At 36.9% G+C, this 12523-nt stretch overlaps 1 protein-coding gene across 1 annotated transcript in view; it reads right to left on the bottom strand.

The window, feature by feature from the left end:
- LOC109040710 (protein amalgam) overlaps positions 1 to 12260 on the bottom strand; it is a 156306-nt gene extending 144046 nt beyond the window's left edge. Inside the window, exon 1 of the mRNA XM_019056718.2 lies at positions 12160 to 12260. Within this exon, the coding sequence (XP_018912263.2) occupies positions 12160 to 12220 (61 nt within the window). The 5' untranslated portion in view covers positions 12221 to 12260. The remainder of the gene's footprint in view (positions 1 to 12159) is intronic.
- Between the last annotated feature and the right edge of the window lie 263 nt (positions 12261 to 12523).

The raw sequence follows: 12523 nt of genomic DNA, 5'->3' as shown, positions 1-12523 counted from the left end.
TGTTCTTGGTTCTTTTTGCAAAATGCAATCCAAGACAGGCCTAGCTTATTAACTGCATGTTGATTCCTTTATTTCCTAACGGAGTTCTCAAGGATGGGTAAAAACTTCTCCCGCCACATCAAACCGCTTCAATAACCATAAGGATTCAACTAAGAATGTCTAAGAATGTAGATAATAAATTCAGGAGGTAACGAGGTTTGTCACTCCCCCTTTCAATCATAACCACCCCCTATTGGTTTTATTCTCGCAGGAGTCAGAGCTCTCGTACATGAAACGAAACACGTTTCCTCTGTGGATCCCTTTTCCGAGAAGCGAAAGTTGATTTCATGTTAAACACACCCCGGACTCCAGCTGTGATTAATCAAGAGCGACACAGCGATCGGGGATCTTACGCAATTTGTCCCTCCGCGCCATCCACAATCCTCTTCAAAAACTAATTTTTCCGAGCGTTTTCCCGCTTTCAGCTTCAGTGATCGTTATTTTTTAGTGTGCGCTAAAACCTGAACACGCTTTCTAACATTATGGATGTTATATTAAAAACAATCCTTGACCGGTTTGATTGTTATGTTGATCATTCATTGGTACGTATTTGAATATGTCGAAAGGCAGTTTGACGGCCATCTCTCGGACGAAGAAACTTAACTCTATTCAAGAACTTAATTCTTAAGAAACTTACCTCTTAAGAAGAAACTCAACTCTATTTCAAGTTTGCTAAATTGACTCAAACAATTCAATTTTTTACAAACATGTGTGCGCATAATTTTTGTTGGAAATTTTTCTGATTTTTACATGAGATCAGGGAAAAATCAGGAAAATCATTAACATGCTAAATTCTCCTAGTATGCAATTTACGAGGAGGAATTGAATAACATTGAAATATAGTTACGTTCTTTTGTGAGGAAAACGACGTAATATATTCCTTTGTCAGATAATAATACTCATACCTAACTCATTAATGATAGGTGGAACTCAACCATAGTAACCGTGACGATACTTTACGTGTCAGTCTTGTAAAATTAAACATCATCAATGATCCTCAAAATCACATCAAGATTTTCATGGTCATCACAGTAGTGATATACTGGACCGTAATATGGCCCGCTTTTGTTTTTCTCTCCGGAGACTCGTGTACTCTGGCACGTAAAATTACTGTGCTACAATTTGGTAACACCGTCTTGATGATCGATCATTGGTGATCTTTTCGTGATTGCAAAGCTCATGGAAAATGTTTAATTTTTACCAGAGATTCAGTGTTCAAAGAGACGTTAACCACTTTCGGATGTCAACGCTTAGATTCGCGCCCAATGACTGGTAATCGAATAGTTGAGCAATTAAAATTTAAAGTAATGCTAACCCAATTGACAATAAGTTGCCTTGCTAAGTGCTTATTTCAACTTTTATCAGTCAATACTGAACAAAATTTTATTTCATTTTTTGCTCAATAAGTTGCTCATCAATTATCATTACGCGAAAAATAGCGTTGACTTCCGAATTTAACTCTACCTTCACCCGATTACATTGTTTAGATTGTTACAGTGTAGGATCTCTAAAATTTGTTGTCTTGAATAGGCTCAACTCAATGACTTGATCAGGTCGAAAAATGAGTTTGTTACTCTGGTGAGTCTCGTGTAGAGCACACTTGCAGTGGCGTGGTGTGTTTTGCGATGTATCGATTAATCTACCATTTAGACCTATGGAAAAGGATCGATAAAGAGGAAGTTCGCAACGAACACTCTCTTTATCGATTCTTTACAATAGTTTCAAATAGGGAAAATTCGATAAATCGATCATTCACACCTCGCACCGGCTTACAGAAGTAGAAAAATAAGGGTTAGGCGAGTGATGGGAGATTATTATTAGTGTAAACAGTTGGATGACTCAAGACCCCACGCTCAAGCGGCCACCACTCTCCAACTGGTGCACAGTGGACCGAGTCAATGGGAGAGATCGGACAAAATTTGGATATTTTGAAAGCTCATAACTCCATAAATACAACATTTTAAGGTTCTAAAAGTGGTTTCATTGGTTTCCTCGTAAAATTTTCTCCAAGAAGCACCCCTTATTATTTGAAATCTGATCAAGTAAACATAAAAATATGCAGTTTCAGTCAAAAATTTCATATGTGACCTCTCTGATTGACTCGATCCACTGTGCGGTGGAAAGAACCTGCCGACGGCGAGACGCGTAAGGTTAAAGGGGGTAAGTGGAAAAGAGCCAAAGAAGGGGAGGGATGAGAGGGGATGACTCCAAGGGAACACAGTTGTTGTATGGAAGTGTCATAAACTCGCGAATTGCGTGCTGTGTTAACCATTTGGATTGCGTGGATTAGCTCTATACACGTTAACTCCCCAGTAAGTTCACCTTGTTATCCTGTCTGCCGTTACTCATACTTCTCCGATTTGGGCCTACAGGGTGTCTGTAAAAAATCATACCGAGAGATCTGAAATAGTGCTCAGTGCACATTCACGTTTCGAAAATTAGCTCATTTGCGTTCCATTAACATGTTTTTCTCTTTCTCACGAAATTCCGATTGTGCCACGGGTCAGTCTTGATGTGATCAGCTTAAATCACGCTTTGATAATCAAAGCTTATCGATTCGTAAAATATAATCAGCTTTGTTCAAGAGCCTTGTTGTTTCTTCGTTAGATATTTACGGGGATATCGTCCTTCAAGACAGCCTGCCTCTACAAACAACTTTTGTTGTTTGGAGGGGGAACACTAAGGAAATAGTTATCCTAATTGTAGAATTCAGGAATATATTTTTGAGCAGTAGAGTAGGTGAATAAATGTTCTTACGGATAAACATTTCTGTTGGAAAAGTTTGAGCGATCAAACTCGTCTGATAGAATATCGATAAAAATTTAATTCTACCGATTAAGAAGGCCAGGCTGGTAAGCTGAAAAATGAGGGTCATCAGGTAAAGTTAGGATTGATACATCACGAAAATTGCTGACCATAGGATGTTCAGCAGATTGAAAGTTACAAGCAGTATAAGGGTAACAAGAAGAATATTTTTGATTCAATTTTCGATATTGTTATGACCTATGGCAGTAAATTTTGGTTATTGAAGAAGCGAGCCCTGACGGCGCTCTAGACAACGGCTATGGATATCATGACCAAACCGTTTGTATAGTATGGACATGTGTAGAATATGGCCAACACCAGGCTGCTGAATTTTTTTTGTTTTGGATTAGGTCTCTTGAGTTAGATGTCGTCGTAGAGGGCATACAAAAAGAGATGAAGGGATCCCAGCTTCCGGGAAATCTCTACCTTGATAGACCTCTGTGCCGACTATAGGTATCGCAAAGCGCCTGGTTTACTAGTAGTGATTATTATTTTAAAAAATCGGGCAGATAAAGACCGCATGAATTGTACCATATGGTTTTTATTTCATCTTCTCAAAGCGCTTCCACACATCATTACTTTGACGAAATGGTTGATCGATGACTGGCAATACTACCTTCATTTAAAGAGTTTGAAATCAAACTTTAAATAATAAAAAGTATGCTTATTTAATCTTGAAACAATACATCTTAAAATGTATACATTCACAGAACCAAAAGATATTTTTAGATAAAAAGGACAGTTTAAAAAATTTCAAAACGGAAAGCTCACTTTCTGGGCACCGTGTGCCTGAAATAAACCATTTGCCCTTTCTTTTCCCTCATTTCACCCGTCTATTGGCTTGCGTCGGGTTGAACCAACAATTGCGCCCGTTTACCCCTCTTATTTATATATTTGTTTTATTTCACTATTCTGGAAAATATTTTACTTCTCAATTTGGTTTTTATTTTATATGAACACGACACTTTCAACGCGCGGTTAGTATGCAGGGTGATTTATAGTGATGTGATACCCTCAATATTCGTTTTATGCTTGGCCTCACTACATAGCACGTGAAAGTTGGTTTGACCTTAATTAACAAAGAATTTAATATCAAAAATTTTAAGGAGCTTTATTCGATACATTCAGTTAGTCAGCCTCCAATTGAATTACTTATTCGATGTTGATTTTGAAAATAATTAAAAGTTTCTCCAAAACAATATACTGACCGAGCTAGCATTTCAATGTTTTAGGGAATTCCTTGAGTTATGAATAAGACTATTTTTAAGTGTTTAAATGAAAATTGTACGAGATTCACCAGAAAAAAAAGAAAAAAAAGTTCAATTTCCTAAAGTAAAATGGAGTGAGTTGCGAGTTTTACGAAATTTTAAGTCAAGATAGGTGATTTTCAAGTTTCACAAGCACAATGTCGATTCTGAGTTTTCGTTTGGTTTTATTCAGAAAATCAAACCCGTGGCAAATGAATACTAGTCTCAAATACAATGAGCAGCAAATTTTGTTTCAAGTGATCAAAGTAGCCCCTTTCCTTAGGGAAATTTTGATGATTTTTTTATTTTTATATTAGCAGATGCCCTTTGAGTAAGAGGGTCACAAAAAATATATAGGAATGAATTTGGAGAACATTGAGAACTCTATTAGTCGGTTGCGGTGAGGGAAAGACAAAATAAGTAGACAGCAAGTGTCAAAACACATTGGTTAAGTGTTCCTTGACTGAAACAGAACACTTGAGGGACTTGAGTGGGAAGACGAGGGGTTGGTGATATTGAAATTAGTGAGAGCGTAATGTAACTTGACAGGGTTTGTTGCCAGTTCAATCGGAAAACCATTCTTTAAGACAATCTCATCTAAAATTTTCCGGAAGAAATTATCAGGATCGTTTAAGGATGAATTAGCTCACCTTTTCAATGTGCCTGGAGGCCGGACTCTTGTTCAAATATTTGGAGGAGAGGAACAATTTGGTTGACAACAATCTCGCATTAATATCAAAGAATGATAGCAAAAAATGTGAATTTTGCTTTGTGAAACCTCTTTTTAGTCATTCAAACAGTACGAATTATAAAAATTGATTGGATGCATGATAACTACAAAAACAAAGTAAGTGATGATTAATAGTCCTCGATGCCGAATTACTTTTACAATTCGTAGGAGATACGTTTTTACAGATTGTGAGTAATTTTTAAAGAAAAAATGTTTCTTTTTCAACCAGAATTATGCAGAGCACAAGATACAAACGCAGTTCTAAAAAGCTGGCGATTCTACAGGTCCACTTTGCTAAATAAGGAGGAAAAGAGCCGTGCATGGAAGGAGATCATAATTATCGAACCCGTCTATGGTAGATAAGAATATGATAGTAAAATCACATAATTTTCAATGTTTTACAAGGATATGCTGCGAGAAACCCAAAAACTTGTTGGTTCTTCAAACTACTGAAAAAAAGCTCCAACTCTTAACGCCTAAAATTCGGATTATATCAACGAACCTTCCTTTCGTTAAGGCTTACAGGCCGAAAGTTCCGGGTGCAAGAGCTGTTACTCCGGCCACTGAGCCCCGAAGTAGTCAAATCTACAGTTCCTGCATTCAGAACTTTCGGTCTCTGAGCCCAGAACTGACGGTACATCCATACAGTTTGTAATTACGTGGCTCAGAGCAGCATTTGGTCTATCTTTCACTTATTAATATCTCCTTTTGCCCACCATTATTATAAATCCCCTGTGATACACTAGGTATTGGCATCATCTTTTGGAGAATAGCAGATTTTAAGTTTCAATACAAAATGTATCATTTATCGGCACTATCTTGCGACAGTTCCCAAAGTGAGGTTAAATGTCAAGTATGCTCAATTTAAGCTATCGGATAAAGAAGCAGACGTGTTTACTATTGAGAGTAAGTACATTTTGAAGCTGTTGCCAGCCGTCTAGTAAAATTATAATAATTTCAATGCTCCTGAGTATAAAAATAATGAAGATTACAATATGGAGCATATGGCAACAGTCTTTTGAGATGAAACGCTCAGGGCCGTCCGCAGGGATTGAGCGCAAGAAGTCATCTTGCCACTCAAATCGTGGCATCAACTGGAAGTCCCTCAAAGTCATGGCTTATTAGCATACATGCATACTAAAATTCATGTCTAATTCAAAGTGTAGATATTTTTGGATATGATATCTCCTCTCCAAGGGAGCATATTAGCGAAGAATACTTGGTTTGAAAAACTTTCCTGGCAAACAAGAGCCTAACTGAATTTCAGCGTTGCGGCATGTCCACTCATAAATCGTACTTTTACTAGAAAAGTGTTCGACTTTACTGAGTGAAAATTTCACCGATTTTTGCTCTGATAAGACGAAAAAATCAGCAAAAATTTGGAAAATTGCTTATTCGTATTTTTGCAAGAAACCGGATTGTACTATAGTCACTTTTGGTAAAACAATTTTTTGAGTAAAAGTACCTTGAATAGACGTACTTGAATCAAAAGGAACTAATCCATTTTGACATGGACCTTAAAACCATAAAAATCAATAAAAAATAGGGCTCATATCACAATAGTCCCTGTTGCTTCAGATACGTCCAAACGGAGTCAGGTCCCTTCATCAATTAGAGTGAGCCAATGAAAGGTGACCAGGAGTCGTTTGCACGACCCTAATACTGTCGTGCTTAGGAAAAATGTCGTATGAGCCTTCAGGCGTTGCCAAATTGTCTTTATCAAAAACCGAATTTCCTGGAAAAATTTTGAAATATTATTTTTCGAATTATTCAGATAATTTGGTTCGCAACTTGATTTAACAAATCCGAAAATTTCACGGAAGAATTTGCATAACTTTCCTCTAAAATACATGTTTTTTTCGGAGAGATTTGGCAACTCTTGAATGTTCATACGGAGTTTTTCCTTAGCACGGCAGTACAGGAGTTTGGAGGAACAGGTTAAAACATAACACTTGGATGTCAAGAAAGAACCTACGTGAATTTCAACGTTGCAAAATGTAGACTATCAAATGAGATTTTTACGAAGAAACTGTTGAACAATTCTCATGGAAAATTTCACGGAGTTTCGATTTTTTAAAAATGTAAAATCAGCAGTATTTAAGACAAACTGCAATGTGAAGTCTCTGCAATTAATTTAATTGTTTGAGTAAATTTCGCAGCCTAGAAATGGAGTTATACGCTCCTCGGACGATTTGCGTGGACCGATGATGAATGGTGGTCTGGAGACCTTTTTCACGACCATGCAAGGAGCGTGGTTAGGCGGGGAGGGCGAGCTAAAACATAATGCTCGGATAGCATGAAATGAATTAAAGGAATTAAAATTGATTGAATTAAAAATGAATAAGCGAAAATAGGGAAACTAAACGGGGGAGTCCCGGGTCGTATCGAAACCGGCGGTTTATCCGGGGGAAACGCTGGGAATTTTAATCACTCGACGCGACTTTTATTTATCAACGCTTGACTGGGCTCTATTTCGCGCTCAAGGTTTGATTACACAAAATGAGATGAATTTTAAAGTTGAAAGTCTCGGTCTCGATACCGGATCGGATTCGCGCTTAGCACCCATTCGACTTTCGCCCCGTGCCCGTGCTCCGTGCCCCCCTTCCCCCCCTTGCACCCCCCGCCGCCCCCGACCCCCATACCCGTCTCCCCAGATTTCCATACTTTGCCCCGTTCTGCTCTTTTTCTCATAATTATTAGTACGCAATTAGATCACGGATCAATGCATCTTGAGAGGCCACTCGTCCCGCGTTGCCACCTAGTCGTAACCTCACTTTTTTCACAGGTGAGAATAGTTTTGATCGACATGAACTGATCGATATTGATCGATCGATACTTGCAAGTTCAGTCGATAATGAACTACTAGAAATAAGTCTGAACTAGAAGTAGCGTTTAAAATCTGACGTGGAATTAGAGCCTCGAATAGTCCTAAACTCGCTTTTTTGAGGTGATCGATACTTGCAAATTTCATCGATAATGAGCCACTAGAAATAAGTCTGAACTAGAAAAAATGTTTGAAATGTAACGTGGAATTCGAGCCCCATGTGATCCTAAATTCACTTCTTTTGAGGTGAGGATAGTTTCGATCGACATGAACTGATCGATGTGGATTGATCAATACTTGCAAATTTAATCGAAAGTGAGCCACTAGAAATAAGTTTGAACTATAAATAATGTTTAAAATATAACGTGGAATTCGAGCCTCATAGTCCTAACCTCACTTTATTTAAGGTGAGAGATGTTTCGATCGACATGAGCCGATCAACATTGTAATAAACACACTACAGTCACTGAAATGAACGTCGTAGGCTGTCAAAATAAAAATATGTTTGATATTTGAGAAGATTCCCAATTTGTCTATTTGCCTGCGACCGATACATACCTCTTTAATTGATAGTAGGCCCCTAGATATGGTCTGAACTGAAAATATTGTGCAAAATCTAACGCGGAAAACAATTAACCGAATCGAAAGTCTAGAATTTTACTCGAGACAAAGATTTTTAACCTATTTTTAACATAGATTAAAAGGAAGGTAGGCGATAAAAATGGCATAATTTATATTTTTGCCCTTCAATTGAGAGCACATGTATCTTGTTTAGGAATTGATTTTCAGATTTCCCGTTTTTCGATTCCTTTCCGTCGTGAAATTTCGAAGTGTTTTCACTCGTACCATATTGTCTAGAGACCCATCGGACTGTTTTCGCATTACTAGCTCATAAACAACGTACAGACGAAGAAATTGTAGACCCTCGGATCTCTTTTTGCAGACTTTCTGTCGTACTTTATTCTCTAAACAGAAAACCGCACTCAACGTAATTCACTGAAAACTTTATTGAGTTTCCTCTGTGTGTGAAAAATATTCTTTGAAAATTTCAAGTCGTGATGTCGATCTTCTTTGTTCTTCTCTGAAAGAAAATAATAGGAGCGAAGATTTTTCAACCTCGCAATTGATGTATACATTTCTGTGGTTCACCGTCGATATGAGTCATTAGTTTACTTCCGCGGATGGGCGTTTTTATATGTGAACTAGAGATTTGAGGTGGTGCTTCATTGCAAAATCACATCCCAATCGGACATCATTCTTAAGCAAAATCAGCGTAACTCCATCAAACGTTGCCTACGAGTCTGCATGGTTTATTTCTTCACAAAAAACTAAGCAAAATCTTGACCAAAAAATTTTGTGAGTATGCCTCCTGAAAACCGCAAAAAATGTTAAAATGTTAAGATATCCGTGATCCATGTGAAGCGCACATGTTTGAAACTCGGCCACACGTACACAAATCTAATTTTTGACTAATTATTTATTCAAAACTACCTATAACTTCCCTGAAGTTCTTTCAAGGGTAATTGTATTAATCTCAATTTCCATGGAGAATCCTTTTCCCCGTAATTTCTTGCAAACTGGAGGATCTTTTTTTACGGACTGAAAGTCAATTCTACTATACCACCATGCTAAGTAAGAACGCCATATGAACATTTAGAGTTGCCAAATTGCACTGGATAAAACATGTATTTTTGAGAAAGATTATAAGTATTTTTCCTTGAAATTTGCAGACTTTTTAGACAAAATTGCGAACAAAATTGCCTGAAAAAAACTGAGAAAAACACTCATAATTTTCCCAGTAAATTAGGATTTTATTGAAGGAATTTTGACAACGTCTGAAGGTTGTTTATACGGCGTTTTTCCTTAGCACGGCAGTATACTGCCATGCCAAAAAAGACATCGTGAGAGCAATCGCATGTTGACAAATTGCCTCCTGTAAAATGTTTATTTCTTAAAAGCAATGTACATATTTTCTTTGACATTTCCAGGAACGCCAGATTGAATTTTTAGTATTTTTTTTTAAATACCCAGGGAAAATCATTCATGAATTTTCTCTAAAATTCACATTTAATCAGAGGCACTTTGGCAACACCTCCATGTTCATACGCCGTTTTTCCGGAACACGGTGTAACGACTTTGTTCCATCTCAAAATCTGTAAGATGTCAGTTAAGCACATTTTGTCGGCGTTCCTCCAGTTCTTCTCCTCCACGTCTTTTCATTCGTAGGCTCATTTACATAACTGCATAACTGCTTTCATTGAAAACGTTGTTTTCTCAAATTAAAGAGGGAGTTTGGTTTGCGGAAACGTGATTAAAACTGCGAACGACGATGGGAGTAACTGATTTACGTTAATGCTCTTCATTCTAAAAAGAATCGTCCTGGGTCATTTTTAGAGTATCATAAACTTTGAAAAATGTACCTCGTTAATTGTAAGAGCTTTGCAAGCCGATTATACCGCACGCACTTTTGAATACTAAGTAAAAATTACCGCAATATCAAATATAAAGATTAAATGAGGAAAAATACTGGTGACAATACTTGTTTATTTTAAAGGAGTGTCTTTTAGGAATGAAGAATAAAAACAATTCTCTAATTTTCGGATGAATCCCTCAGTAGAATGCTTGCATTTTTTCATCATTAAAGTCTCTCCAAAAGACGGCAAGGAAGAAAAAGAAAAAAAGGAAGAGGAAAAAAATAAAATAAAATAAAAATTATGATACAATTAAAAATTAGATCCCACATATCTGTAAGAAAAGGACGCACTTCCCTAGGATTATTTTTTTCAGGAATGTTCTTATTTCTTAATTTGTTGTCAAGTTATGAAAGTTATGTTGTGTCCAAAGTCGACTACTTGAAAGAAAGGCAAGTAGACTTTAACGCGCCTTACAAGCCTTTAACCCCTTAAATGTCTTTAATATAATTAACCCGAAAAGTTAATGTTTTCATATATTAAAATTGCATTTATTTCTCCTATCTCCTCCTACCTTCGGGAAAGAATTTTTTGCACATCTTTACCGCTGAGGTTTTTTAATTACGTGATATTAATTTCAAAAGTGTAAATCTGGTCGATGTCGCATCTGAAAGTAGAGGAAAATCAAATAAAAAATCCGATATTCAAAGGGATGCCAATGTTTGCAAGGATCTATTATTCGGTGGGTTGACTGAAATAATTGACTGTGACACTTCAATTGGAAACTGCCAACTTCAATTTTCATTAAACCTATCGACAAACGGCAAACATTATTTTAAAAAAGTGCAGCCTCAAGGGTTAAATAACTGAAGGATATGAAACAACTAAACGAAAGTATTTGTATAAAAATATTGTGAACAAATCCGGTTCCAAACACATATCACAAATGCAAGTCATTACAGATTTAGTATTCTAGAGCGTTAATTCCCTCTTACTCAAAACTTTCAGCCGAAATGAATGGCGATTTTGATTTTCTAAATGTGAGAAAAAAGCTTTAAGTAAAAATTATCTGACACGCGAGAACATTCATGAAAAAAAAAAAAAAAAAAAAAAAAAACGGCAAAAATAGTGCTTCCCTAGAAATTTTGAAATCATCTTTCGCGGCACTCAGATATAAAAACCACCAAAAAATACACAGGGAAAGAGAAATGACAATTTGGGAAGGCATCCTGATTACATTGGGTTGTCACACTTTCTTCCTCGATAGTGAATTTTGGAGACTAAAATACTGCAAAAAAAGAAAGAAAAAATAGGATAGGAGGGAGAACACAGCAGAAAATTGAAGTCCGCTTAAATTTTACGGCTCGTTCATCATAAACGTGTCATATACGAGGTGGTTTTTTTTTTTCTATTGTATTTCTTTATACAGAGAATGAAGAATATTGAATTATTTTACACAAGAGAAAGAACAAAAATAATAAATAATAAAAAAAAAGCTTCAGAAATTTGAGCAAAGTCTTAGCTTATTAGTGATTCCCTACAGGACCTGTTTAGTTTGATACAAGTTAATTTTGCACACGGTGAGGACATTGAGTCATAAATTTTGAAAATTTTGAGATTTGAGGTAAAAACTGTTGACTTTTGGTTTGAGAAAAACAATCGATATCGGATTTAAAAAACGAAATTAAGTAAAACATGAAAGAACAAATTTCAAAATTTAAAAAAAAATTCCATGCTAAAAACCATTTATGAAAACGATGAATTTAAATTCAAAATTCCCTAGCTACATTGGTTTTATAAACCTTATTCCTACAATACAACTGAGCTTTGGATAAACTTGCATGAAAAAAGGGCAAGAGGATAAAAAATGGGGAGGGGGCAAAGAAGAAGAAAAGAAAATTTTGAAGTACGCCCAAAGCTTGCGGCTGATTATAGTATAAAAAAGGTAAATATTTTTAGAGGTGGCTTATTATTTAAATATTTTGAAGATAAGGGAGAGAGTGGTGTGAGTGGTGACTTGTAAGATCACGAAACAATTGTCATCCGATCAAAGAGAGAAAGAAACAAACAAAGTGAAGGATGAAAAATTTCCACGTGACTTACCGGTGAAATCAGACGAGACGGCGAACGCGAAAAGCACGAGAAGTAACACGCGAGATTCCATTGGACCAGCATGCCGACTGAAGTCACGGCGAATACTAACCCTCGAGTCCACAACCCCTACGCGAGATCTACCCCAAAGTCAGGGAACGCGCCGCAGCGCAGCGCCTCCGATCTCCCCGCCTTCTTCCAACCAACCCTGTTGCCGGCCCCCGCATCGCCCACCCATCAATCTTGTGGAGCTGATCATGATCCGAACGCATTGCTAAAGTTCCTTCACGGATGGAACCAGTTCACCAGAATGGAACCAAGTAACAATATTTCTTTATTTTAAAGGAGTGCATTCTAGGAATGAAGAATGAAAAAA

Source organism: Bemisia tabaci, chromosome 5 (genome assembly GCF_918797505.1).
Source record: "Bemisia tabaci chromosome 5, PGI_BMITA_v3".
Lineage (NCBI taxonomy): Eukaryota > Metazoa > Arthropoda > Insecta > Hemiptera > Aleyrodidae > Bemisia > Bemisia tabaci.
Note: the sequence above shows the minus strand (reverse complement) of the source record. Positions and strands in the feature narration are given on the sequence as shown.